Genomic DNA, 14,013 nt, shown 5'->3' on the forward strand with positions numbered 1-14,013 from the left:
AATATGAAAATGTTTTTACATGTGGGAGAACAAATACATGTCAACCTTTGCAAGGTGATGAACAAGGGATGGTATTGGGGAAAAATATAATCAATGCAAACTGGATTCAATGGTTAATAGTAGCCCTGTAATATCCTTCCATTAAATGTAACAAAGGCAATATACCAAAGCTAAATGCCTATGAGAGGGGAATATAAGGGAAAGGTAAGGGATTCTTGGTAGTGGTGGTGTTTTCTGACATTATTATTGTATTGTATTGTATATTAATTTTTTTATCTTTTTTATTCTTAAAAAAATTTTTTTTGAGTAATGAGTAGGTTCAAGTGCTGATTGTGGTGATGAATGCACAACTATATGATGATACTGTGAACAACTGATTGTACACTGTGGATTACAGAATGGTATGCGAATATATCTCTAACACTGAGGGAAAAATATAAACAGAGGGATACAATTGCTGGAGAAAACATGGAGAGAGGGATGTACCTATTTACTGTTGTTGGGGAAGCAGAATGGAGTAGCCTATCTGAAGGACAGTGTGTTGGTTCCACAACGAGCTAGGTATGTGGGGCCACAAGGTCCTGCAACCTCATTATGGGGTATACACTTGGAAGATCTGAGAGCAGTGACACGAATGGACATTTGCACACTGGTGTTTATGGTGGCAGTATTCACGATTTGCAATGGATGAACAGAATGGTGAACTGTGGTGTATGCTTAGAATTGAATATCAAGCAGCTGCAAGAAGGAATGAAGCTGTGAAACACACAACTAGGTGAACAGATTTTGAGGACAGCATTTTGAGTGAAGTATGCTAGAAACAAAAAGGACAAACATTATAATGCCTCACTAATACAGACTAACTATAATGTGTAAACTCTGAGAATTGAATCTTACAGCATAGTTTATCAGGGGAAGGCTTACTATAATGGTCCCTAGACTGCAAGATCTTACAGCAGTCACATCTATTCCTGAGTTGTAACGATTATCTCCAAATTCTGAGATGCTGAGTTCTTTGTGTATAACCTGGTCAGTCTCTGGAACTTCAGGTATCTGTGTGACACCTGAAACTCAGAGCAGAGCTTAGAAGCTATGAATGTCAGTGTTACCTCAAACAGCAAATGTTAAAAAAGCTGAAAAAGAGTTCAGAAGACTTCAATTAGAGATATGAATGAAGCAGATCTGATTAGGACTAAGGCAAATCAGGCCAAAGGATAAAGGACAATATTGACTGTGTTTTAAAACTTCAACTTCTTACATCTTACCCAAAGATGGTATAGAGTAGTTATTAAGAGCATGGATTCTTGAGCCAGGTTTCCTGGCTTCAGATCCTAGTTCTGATACTAGTAGGTGACCTTCAACAGACTACTTCATTTCTCTGTGCCTTGGCTTCCTTATCTGGAAGCTGGGGAATATAAAGTTACCTAACTTATGTTATTGTTGTGTTGATCAAGTTACTATGAAAAGCACTTAGAAAAGTGTCCGGCATATAATGAGTGACACATAAATGCTTGCTATTATTATGATTGTCTAGTGGGATTGTGCATTTAAAACCCTGATGGGAGAGAAAGAGTGGACAATATTGTTAGTAGAAAGAGGTCCAAATCTACTTGAACTGTCTAGTAAATGAATTAATAAAACTATGAAATTTATATTTGGGGTAAATAAAAATGCAACCAACAATTCCCTCAAAAAAAAAAAAAAAAAAAACTTCAACTTCTGTGTGAGACCAAGGGAAGAGATGTTTATTTAATGCAGGATCTATATTTTCTGCAGCACATTAAATAATTTAACTTGTACGGTCAGTTTATTCACCCACTATAATTGCACAGAACTTTGAATAGGAAGTGAGATCTGGTCGGTTTGTATAGGTTAGGGTGAAATCCCAATATTTCCCAAAATAATTTGGGCAGAGAAAAGAAACATATTTGCAGGACCCCCCCCCCCCACCAAGGAACTGGGGAAAAATGTAGAAATGTTGATGTCCCCACCTAGATTATTACTGATATTCTTACAAACACTGAGGACTACCAATTTAGTAGGCCAAGCCCTCAATCGTGGGGCTTGCCTTTATGAAGTTTGTTACTGCAAAGGAGAGACTAAGCCTACTTATAATTGTGCCTAATCTACCTCAGAGAACCTCTTTGTTGCTCAGATGCGGCCTCTCTCTCTCTCTAAGCCCACTGGGCAGGTGAACCCACTGCCCTCCCCACTCCATGGGACATGACTCCCAGGGGTGTAAATCCCCCTGGCAACACAGGACATGATGCCCAGGGATGAACCTGGACCTGGCATCCTGGGGTTGAGAAAATCTTCTTGACCAAGAAGGGGAAGCGAAATGAAAATAACGTTTCAGTGGCTGAGAGATTTCAAGTGGAGTTGAGAGGTCACCCTGGAGGGCATTCTTCTGTGCTCTATAGATATCCTTTTTTAGTTTTTAGTGTATTGGAGAAGCTAGAAGGAAATACCTGAAACTGCTGAATGCAACCCAGTAGCCTTGATTCTTGAAGACGATTGAATAACTATGTAGCTTACATGGCGTGACTGTGTAATTGTGAAAACCTTGTGGCTCACACTCCCTTTATCCAGTGTATGGACATGTGGCAGTTGGATGTATTATGCCCCCCAAAATGCCATTATCGTTGATGCAGTCTTGTGTGGGCAGACATATTAGTGCTGATTAGATTTTGGAATCCTTTTGGTGTTTCCATGGAGATGTGATTCAATCAACTGTGGACAAGACCTTTGGCTGGATAATTTCCATGGAGGTGTGGCCCCGCCCATTCAGCATGGGCCTTTATTAGTTTACTAGAGCACTATATAAGCTCAGACAGAAGGAGCAAGCTTGCTACAGCCAAGAGGGACACTTTGAAGAACACACAGGAGCTGAGAGAGGAGCTTCAGCTTACAGAGACATTTTGGAGATAGCCTTTGAAAGCAGACTTTTGCACCAGAGAAGCTAAGAGAGGACAAACGCCCCAAGAGCAACTAAGAGTGACATTTTTGAGGAGCTGAAGCGTAGAGAGGAACGTCCCAGGAGAAAGCCATTTTGAAAGTAGAACTCCGGAGCAGATGCCGGCCACAGAGGTTTTCCGGATGCCATTGGCCATCCTCCAGTGAAGATACCCAATTGTTGATGCCTTACCTTGGACACTTTATGGCCTTAAGACTGTAACTCTGTAACCAAATAAACCCCCTTTATAAAAGCTGATCCATTTCTGGTGTTTTGCAAAAAGGCAGCATTAGCAAACTAGAACAGGACAGATGAGTAGAAAAATGGGGACAAAAACTAAATGAAAAACAGGGTGGGATGGGGTGGTGGAATGCTTTGGGTATTCTTTTTCACTTTTGTATTTATTCTTACTTTCATTTTTTTGGAGTAAAAATATGTTAAAATAATTGATTGGGATGATGAATGCACAATTATATGATGGTACTTTGAATAGCTGATTGTACACCGTGGATGATTATATAGTATGTAAATATATCTCAATAAAACTGAATTAAAAATAAAAACACATTGCATTGCCACAAGTCTAGACCTCATTTTATTCTTCTCTGCTGTTTCCTGAGACCAGAATTCTGCTTTTTTTCCAGTTATTTTAATCAGATTAATTTTTTATTTGGCTAGAGTAATTTTTAATTAATTTCTTTCCAGAAAAATATGTGGGTGGGTCAACTTTGAGCACTTGCATATCAGAAAATTTATTTTACCCGCACACAAAAACAATGGTTTATCTGGGATGAAAATTCTAGGATTACAATTCTGTATCCTCAGACTTCTGGAAACTGCTCTGCCACCTTCTGGAATCTAGCACCATAGATGCAACCTTGGTGCTATTCCCCCGTTAGGTAACCTTTTTATTTATGGTTTTGCTCTTTGTTTTATTTCTCCCCCAAAATTGTCTTATCTTAGAATTCAGATATTGCACCAGGATACAGCAGCTAGGTTTGTGCTGTTTTAATTACTCATTCTCCCAGTGGGTGAGCCCTTTCAAACTGAAGACTTAGTTGTTCCCTAGATCTTAAATAAAAGTCACATTCATTTATAAGCAGGCATCTTATTCAAGTCATGGAAGAGGTCCTTCTCCTATACATAGCAGAGTACAGAACTGAACTACTATTCTTCCTTATATTTCACAAAATTTGGATCAAAAGCCACATCTTAATTTTTTTTTCTTGCCTTAAAATTGGAGAGGCAACAAGTAGCATTGGGAATTCATGATTTTTGTCTTGATTCTAGTACAGTGACTGGGAAATGCTTCCACTGGTTAACTGCTATGTTTGCTATAGCTGAAACTCTGAGAAAATACCAGCAAACTATGTAGTTTATGACTTAAAATTACTGGTGACTTTGCACTAACTTTTGGGCGTTCAGTTAACAAAGTGATCAGTTCTTGGGAGCCTGCCACACCATTCTACTTTTGATTCTATGAGCACTAGGGTTGAACTGATACAATGAAATGTAAGTGCTATACTTTCAGCTGTTGAAATTATTTCTCAAAAGACAACGAGCCATACCTAGGAACAACTCTGCTATTATACAATTGGAATAAAAGCTTTGTGGTCAAGCTAAAAGGCCCTACAAATCTCCTTTCATTTGTGTTCTTAGAACAAACTGCAGTGTGACTACTTCTTGCAGGAAACGAGATGCTTGCATTAGGCATCCCTGAGGATTACATACTGTGGAAGTAAACCAGAGGGAGGAAATTTTCTCAAAGAGGCGCATTAATTAGTAATAAGTGAGCAACTGGCCATAATCACAGCGCGTGGAAAAGAGCAAAATCACCCAGCGGATGTGTTCCTCGGCCAAATCAGTGAAGTAAACATTATCAAGATAATCATTTTACCGAAGATTTAAGGATTTACAAACCGACCTTATCAGGTCTGCTATCACTGTCAAACCCCCTCCCCCAGGACAAAAGGACAACTCTCCATCTGCTTCCCTGACCCCCGTGCCTGGACCCTCAAGCCCTTGGTGACTTCTGTCACCCCTCAGACCACCGGGCAGGAGCAGCGGCCTTGGGGGAATCCCAGAAGCGGGCAGCTCACCCGCAAACCACCTAGAGGCTGTCACTCATAAAGGGATCGAGCCCTGCGGGGGCCAGCCCGCTGTTGCGCCCCGACGGGGTGCGCCCGAGTGCGCGTCCAGGACGCGGGCGCGGCGCGCGGTACCTACCCAGCAGGAGCAGCCGGTGCGTCTGCCTCAAGTCCCGCTTCTGCTCCTTGAGCATCCGGTCGATGCTCCTGCTGACTTTCCTTGCTTCCTTCTCGGCCTCGCGCTCCTCGGCCCGCCGCGGGTCCGGGTGACGCCGCTTCTCCGGGCATTTGCCGCAGGTGGGCCGCTCGGCCGCCGGCGCTCCGGATGCGCCCCTTCCAGCCGCCGCGCGGGCCGGGGCCGAGGCGGGCTGCGGGCCCTCCCGGAGGCGTCCCAAGACAGACGGGGCGGCGCGCTCGGGCGGCTCCTGCGTCCGCGGGTCCAGGACGGCGTGGGAGGCGTCTCCGGGGTCCCCGAAGAGCAGCGGCCGCAGACTGTAGCACAGCCCCATGACGGGTCGGCGCGCGGGCCTGGAGCGGTCGGGCGGGGTGCCGGAGACCGCCTGGCTGCGCCCTCCCTGGGCTCAGGCCGGGACTGCCGCCGGGAGGGCGCGGAAAGGCGCTGGAGCCCGAGCTGGCGCTGCGCGGCGGGCCGGGGTCGCAGGCCGGGGCCTCTCACCACCCCCGAGGGCCATTTCGCGTGTTCCGCGGGTTGGTGGTGGGCGGCGGCCGCCTAGGCTGGAGATCACCTGATAGCGCGGGAGAGCGGACCGCGCCGACGGGCCTCCAGGGGCCTGGCCCTCGGTACCGTAAATACCGCCTCCGGACAGCTCCAGTTACCGTAAATACTGTTGCCCGGCCGGCCTCCGTACCGTAAATATGGCCGTCCGGGTTTTCTTCAGTTACCGTAAATACCGCCTCCGGGCTGGCCTTCGGTTGGTAAATACTGCCGTCCTTGCATGCTCCACTTACCGTAAATACCAGCGCTCTGGTGCCTGTGTTACGGTAAACACAGCCTTCCGAGCCCGGCCTCTTACCGTAAATAGCCGGAGCCCGGCCAGCGCGCAGCTGAGGACCGTGCCGCAGTGGCAGTGACCGTCAGCACTCCGAGCCGTGTTGTCGCCCTTTAAAAACCACTGTGGTTTCGATCAGGGATAGTGGTAAGAACGGAAAAACCGGTGCAGGGACAGAGACGCTAGCTTTAAGGCCTTACTTTCCCTAATGTATTACCTGCGGAGACTTCCACATCTCACTGCTCGTTTTTCTGCTCCCGTCTTACACACATGCACACGTCTGCACACTCCTGATCACTTCCCTAATACTAGTATACCCTCTACCCCAACAAAATCTCCAGTTGAAAAGAGGTCCATAACACCATTTTCAACAATCTCTATGCTTGTTAAAAACTTAAAAGATGTACACATATGCTTGTCATATACTATTTGTATGTGCTAAAATGAGCATATGAAAAAGTACACTGTATTCTCTTAATCCACAAAATGGCACAGGGAGGCACGGAGGTCATTCAGACACAAGGTGCCCTATCCTTACACGTACTCACGTACGCACACACACAAACACATACATACACAGAGGTCCCCATGTTCTACTTTATTTCCCACTCAATGTCCGTCATATAATACAGTTTTTGGAACAGGTGAAAATTTGAATATAGCTTTTTAAAAACTTGCTATAGCATGTTTCTTAGTTTTGAGGAAAATGACATGGAATATTATAAGTGATAGTTCAATGTAACTAATATAAATCCCATTCACACAGCAGATAAGGCTCTTTAGTGTGATACAATATGAAGCTGTGATACAGTTGGCACTTGGTATATTACATTTGATTAATTTTTTTAAGAAATCGGAGATCCATGATTCACATTTTAGTGCCCTGTTACTAACAAATGTATGTATAACTGTGATGCTTTTGCTCTAACATTATCCCCAAATTCTTGCCCAATTTATGGTGTACTTTAGATCTTTGAGAAGTAGATGAAAGGAGCACTGTAGAAACTCAGAAAAGCAGAGAAAAGTTACAAAATATTACATCATTTTTACTCTTCATTCACTCATCCTCCCATCCATTTATTGATTCTATCTTTAATTGCTATTTATCAAGTCCTTACAATGTGCTGGGCATTCCAACTGCTGTGGGTGTTGCTAAAGACATGTGTGGTAGAAATAAGTTTAATTGTATAAACTGAAGTACACATATATTTGTTATATAAAGCAAATTATACAAAGCCTGTGAAGGTGAGAAATAATGAGGGAAGATCCAGTTGAAATTGTGGGATCTGGGGGCTTGTGTGTAAGGTGGAAAAAGCATTTCAGAGTAAGGGATATTTGAACTGAGAGCTGAGGGACTGTACTAATTACTTTTCTAAGATAACAAATTAGCTAAACTTTATCAACTATTATCACAAAGATAACATTTTGTTTATATATTAAAGCCAATTGAAAATAGAAACAAATCAGCATGCATTTTTTAACAAGTACAAGCAAAAGATGTACTGAGATGAGAATTAGTTCACATTAAGACTTTACTTAGAAGAAACAGAAGACAATGTTCTTTATTGATATCCTATATATTAAACTGGAAAACATTCTTAATACCCTATTAAAAGAATCTTAGGGAAAAAATGTTCCATCCATTTTTATTCACACTTCAATTTCTTCTAAACACTTCTAGTTATATACCAATTATTTAAAGATTGGGTAATGTGGTCTATGTAGAGGATAAATTAGAGTAAAATATTTAATATTTATGCATCACTGTTAATTGCAATATTTTCTCTTTAATCCAGAATGATTTTAATTCATGAATTATGCGGTCTTATAAGTAAACAATTTCTAATGGAAAAGAATGATTATGAATCTGGAAATAGAAACCATGAAAGGACTCTAAAGTGCATAAATGCAAAATTATAGCATGTTAATTTAAGGTGTAATTTTATGTTTAATCTCCAGTGCCACCAGTAGAATTACTTCATTTTAAATCTGTCTTACTCTCTTCCTCTGAACTTGCTTTCTTAGAGCAAACAGAATTATGATGCAATGATGAGTTATGTCTAAGGTCTTTGCGTGGATACCCTGTTTAATTGATGAAAGTGGCATGTTATTGTTATTGTTATACATTTTGGCATGATTACATTGAAACCTTAATATTATAGAAAGGTGTTAACACAAATTTGCCCCTCCTCCCAGTTGGGTCTGTGTTTGATTGGTCTAATAAATATGCAGTCATAGGGGATTCATTAAATAGTGATACTTCCTCACACTCATGAAGCTGATCCTCCTTCCTGGCTTGAGATCTCAGAGAATAGACTTTGGAACTGGGAGGAGAGCCAGAAAGTTAACAGTAAAATCCTGGAAAGGAGTGAACCTCAGAGGGGAGAGTCCCATAAATCTGTATATAAAATCCACCCAAATGTTTGGCAGACCACTAAGCAACAATGGATGGATTTTTTTAAATTAAAAAAGCAAAAAGAACAGAGCAAAGATTTCGTGGTTTCTCACTTCAGACTCAACAGAGTTTGGAGTTTGAGTCCAGCCAAGTTATCTGGTTTATAGACTAAAACAAAACAAAAACACTTGTTAGAGAAATATAACAGAATCCAAAGTCTTAACAACATATCATTCATAATGTCTATCCAATAAAAAAAAGTCCCTAGACAGGTACAGATAGGAAAATTCACAATTGTCAAAAGTTGGGAGCAACCCAAGTGTCCATCAGCCAATGATATGGATAAATAAAATGTGTTACACACACACACACACACACACACACGAGTATTTAGCTGTAAAAAAAGAATGAAGTTCTGATGATTCTACAGTGTGGATGGCAGACTTAAATCCAACCATATTAATAATTAAATATAATGGACTAAATCTTCCAAATTAAAAGCAGGGGGTGTCAAAATGGATTTAAAAGAAAAAAGATCCAACTTCATGCTCTTTATAAAAAACACAAAGACACAAATTTGTTGAGAGTGAAAAGATGGAAAAATATATGCCATCATGTGTTAGTTTTCTAAGGCTGCTGTAACCAATTACCACAAACTGGGGAGCTTGAACAATGGAAATTTATCCTGCCACGGTTCTGGAGGCTGGAAATCTGAAATCTAGGGGTCAGGAGGGCCACATTCCTGCCAAAGCCTCAAGGAGAGAACCCTTCCTTGTCTCTTCCAGCTTCTGGTGGCTTCTGGTGTTCCTGGGCTCAATGGCAGCAAAACTGCAATCTCTGTCTTCACGTGGCTTTGTTCTCTGTGTCTCTGTGTGTTTTACTATCTCTTGTAAAGACATGCATTTAATATAGGGTGCAACCTTATCCAGCATGATCTCACCTTGCTCTCATCTGAATTACATCTGCGAAGACCCTATTTCCAAATAAGGTCACATTCTGAGGTTCTGGATGGACATGAATTTTGGGGGGATTCTATTCAACCCACTTGTTCCAGTTTGCTAATCCTGCCTTTTCACAAAACACCAGAAATGGATCAGCTTTTTTTAAAGGGGGTTTATTTGGTTACAAAGTTACAGTCTTAAGGCCATAAAGCATCCAAGGTAAGGCATCAACAATCGGGTATCTTCACTGGAGGATGGCCAATGGTGTCTGGAAAACCTCTGTTAGTTGGGAAGGCACGTGGCTGGTGTCTGCTCCAGAGTTCTGGTTTCAAAATGGCTTTCTCCAGGATGTTCCTCTCTAGGCTGCAGCTTCTCTCCAAAATGTCACTCTTAGTTGCTCTTGGGGCATTTGTCCTCTCTTAGCTTCTCTGGTGCAAAAGTCTGCTTTCAAAGTCCATCTCCAAAATTTTGCTGAGTACGCTGCAGCTCCTGTCTCAGCTCCTGTGTGTTTTTCAAAGTGTCCCTCTTGGCTGTAGCAAGCTGGCTTCTTCTGTCTGAGCTTATATAGTGCTCCAGTAAACTAATCAAGGCCCATGCTGAATGGGTGGGGCCACAACTCCATGGAAACTATCCAATTAGAGTCATCACCCACAGTTGGGTGGGTCACATCTCCATGGAAACACTCAAAGAATTACAATCAAATCATCACTAATACATCTTCCCACACAAGATTGCATCAAAGATAATGGCATTTTGGGGGACATAGGACATTCAAACTGGCACACCACTACACATGGAAACTTAATCATAAGAAACCTGCAGTGGCTACATTACCATCAAGCAAACTAGACTTCAAGATAAGGACATTTATCAGGAATCAAGAGGAATAATTCATCACAATGAAAAGGTCAGTACATCAGGAGGCTATGACAATTATGTTTGCATAGAACTACAGCATGCAGAAAGCAATATCTGACTGAACTAAAGAGAGAAATAAATCCACAATCCTTTAACATCTTTGTTAAATCTGATAGATGTCATAGATGACCTTTATCTAATTGATATTTATAGGACACAACATGCAACAAATGCAAAAATGCTCTTTCCAAGTGCACATGAAATGTTCATCAAGATAGAGCATAGCCTGGGCTAAGAAACAAGTCCTGCTAAATTATAAAACTGTAAAAGTTTTATGCAGTATGCTTTCTGACCACAACGGAAATAAACTGGAATTCAATAACAATACAATAGCTAACAAATCCAAAAACATTTTGAAATTAAACTATAAACTTCTAAATAACCCATGGTTCAAGGAAGAAATCACAAGGAAGTGAGAAATTATTTCAAAAGAATGATAATGAAAAATGCCATGGATCAAAATGTGTGAGAGAGAGGCGGGGCAAGATGGCAGCATAGAGAGAAGTGGAAGCTAAGTAGTCCCCCTGGAACAACTACAAAAAACCAGAAACAACTAGTAAATAATCCAGAATAATTGCAGGGGGACAAATGAGACCATCCACTCACCATACACCAACCTGAATTGGGAGGAATGCCCGAGAACACAGCATAAAATCTGTAAGTAAAACCTGCGGATCCAAGTCGTGAGACCCCCCTCCCCCATAGCCCAAGTTGCAAAGCCTCGTGGTGCCAGAGAGAAGCTCTCTCCCAGGAAGCGAATATAGCTCAGCTGAGCTCCAACTGGGGTTTTAAGTAGCGAGTGTGAACTGCTCACTACAGGTACGCATCCCCAAAAAACAGACAGAGGCTTTGGGTGACGACTGACCTTGGAGAGCCGGAGGGTCGCCTTGGACTGGGTGTGAAGGGGACTATCTGTTTCTTTTTCGGCTCAGTGGAGAAAGCCCCAGTCATATTCAGTTTCCAGGGCTGTGACTTGGGGAAGGGTGGAGATAGCACAAGGAGAGAGCGAGACCATTGAAATGCTAATGACCTCCACCTGGGGGCTCTGTCTTCTCTAGGAGGAAAGGGGTGGGGCCCTTTCCATTCAGAACCAGACCCCAGAGCCTGGGGGAACATCGCCATACCTCCTCACACCAGTCAAGGATTATAGGCTAACAGGAATCACCTGCTGGGCAGAAAAGCACAGTGACCTGAGGCATCAAAGGGTGGAGCAATTTTCTAAGACACACCCTCAGGGAAACCAGATACTGAATATTTCTTCCCTCTGGGACCTGAGCCTGTTCTGGTCTGAGAAAACCTGATTTGGATAACCAAGGAAACCATGCCCAGACAACAGAAAATTACAACCTACACTAAGAGAAACAAAGTTATGGCCCAGTCAAGGGAACAAACGTACACTTCAGCTGAGATACAGGAATTTAAACTAATGCTAAATCAAATCAAAAAGTTTACAGAAGATATTGCAAAAGAGAGAGAGTCTGTAAAGGAAACACTGGACATATATATGGCAGAAATCAAAAGTTCAAAAAAACAACTCGTAGAATCTATGGAAATGAAAGGCACAACACAAGAGATGAAAGACACAATGGAAACATACAACAGCAGATCTCAAGAGGCAGAAGAAAACACTCAGGAACTGGAGAACAAAACACCTGAAAGCCTACACGCAAAGGAGCAGATGGAGAAAAGAATGAAAAAATATGAGCAACGTCTCCGGGAACTCAAGGATGAAACAAAGTACAATAATGTACGTATCATTGGTGTCCCAGAAGGAGAAGGGAAAGGGGGCAGAAGCAATAATAGAGGAAATAATTAATGAAAATTTCCCATCTCTTATGAAAGACATAAAATTACAGATCCAAGAGTGCAGCGTACTCCAAGCAGAAGAAATATGAATAGGCCTACGCCAAGACACTTAATAATCAGATTATGAAATGTCAAAGACAAAGAGAGAATCCTGAAAGCAGCAAGAGAAAAGCGATCCGTTACATACAAAGGAAGCTTAATAAGACTATGTGCGGATCTCTCAGCAGAAACCATGGAGGCAAGAAGGAAGTGGTGTGATATATTTAAGATACTGAAAGAGAAAAACTGCCAACCAAGAATCCTATATCCAGCAAAGCTGTCCTTCAAATATGAGGGAGAGCTCAAAATATTTTCTGACAAACAGACAATGAGAGACTTTGTGAACAAGACACCTGCCCTACAGGAAATACTAAAGGGAGCACTACAGGGTGATAGAAGACAGGAGTGCGTGGCTTGAAACACAATTTTGGGAGATGGCAGCACAACAATGTAAGTACACTGAACAAAGGTAACTATGAATTCAGTTGAGAGAGGAAGGTGGGGAGCATGTGAGACACCACAAGAAAGGAGGAAAGATAACGACTGGGACTGTGTAACTTGGTGAAATCTAGAGTATTCAACAATTGTGATAAAATGTACAAATATGTTGTTTTACGAGGGAGAGCAAGCAAATGTCAACCTTTCAATGTGTTAAAAATGGGGAGGCATTGGGGGAGGGATGCAATCAGCATAAACTAGAGACTGTAACTAATAGAATCATTGTATTATGCTTCCTTTAATGTAACAAAGGCGATATACCAAGGTAAATGCAGATAAGAGGGGGGGATAGGGGAGGCATGTTAGACACTTGACATTGGTGCTATTGTCTGATTCTTTATTCCACTTTGATTTAAGGTTATTTTTTCCTTTTGCTGCTTCCTAGCTGTCATTTTTTTTTTTCCTCTTTCTTTTGCCTCTCTACCTTCTTTGACTCTCCCTCCTGCCTTGTGGAAGAAATGTAGATGCCCTTATATAGATAGTGGTGAAGGTGGTGAACACATAAATGTATGACCATGCAGAGAATCATCGATTATTTACTTGGGATGGAATGTATGGTGACTGAACAAAACCATATTAAAAGAAAAAATGGGTTGATGACAAAACCTCGAGGGCGATATACTGAGTGAAATAAGCCAGACACATAAGGACAATTATGGCAGGGTCTCACTGGTAGGAATTAATTATAATATGTAAACTCATAGACATGAAATATAAGGTACCAAGATATAGGACGAGGCTTAAGAATGGGGAGTGGTTGCTTAGAGCAGAATGTTCAATTAGGATGAACTTAAATGTTTGGAAATGAACAGGGGTGTTGGTAGCAAGATGTGAGAATACCTAACAGTGCCAAATGGTGTGTGAATGAGGTGGAAAGGGGAAGCTCAGAGTCATATATGTTACCAGAAGGAAAGTTGGAGGTCAAAAGATGGGAATGTATAAAACTGAATCCTATGGTGGGCAATGTCCATGATCAACTGTACAAATACTAGAAATTGCTTCCATGAACCAGAACAAATGTTTGACAATACAATTAGAAGTTAATAATAGAGGGGCATATAGGGAAGAACTATATACCTATTACAAACTATATACTACAGTTAGTAGTATTTCAACATTTTTTCATAAACAGTAACAAATGTACTATAGCAATACTAGGAGTCAACAACTGAGGGGGGTTGGTTAGGGATAGGGGAGGATTAGAGTTTGCTTTTCTTTTTTCATCTTTCACTTTATTTCTTGTCTGGAGTAATGAAAAGTTTCTAAAAATTGAACAAAAATTAAGTGTGATGGATGCACATCTGTATGAGGGTACCCAGGGCAAGTGATTGTACACTTTGGATCTTTGGATAATTGTATGGTATCT

At 41.6% G+C, this 14,013-nt stretch overlaps 1 protein-coding gene across 1 annotated transcript in view; it reads right to left on the reverse strand.

The window, feature by feature from the left end:
- The window catches only part of GNAL (G protein subunit alpha L), a 172,055-nt gene extending 166,213 nt beyond the window's left edge, over positions 1-5,842 (reverse strand). Inside the window, exon 1 of the mRNA XM_037805469.1 lies at positions 5,180-5,842. Coding sequence (XP_037661397.1) covers positions 5,180-5,549 — 370 coding nt within the window. The 5' untranslated portion in view covers positions 5,550-5,842. The remainder of the gene's footprint in view (positions 1-5,179) is intronic.
- Positions 5,843-14,013: the final 8,171 nt, after the last annotated feature.

Source organism: Choloepus didactylus, chromosome 16 (genome assembly GCF_015220235.1).
Source record: "Choloepus didactylus isolate mChoDid1 chromosome 16, mChoDid1.pri, whole genome shotgun sequence".
Classification (NCBI taxonomy): domain Eukaryota; kingdom Metazoa; phylum Chordata; class Mammalia; order Pilosa; family Megalonychidae; genus Choloepus; species Choloepus didactylus.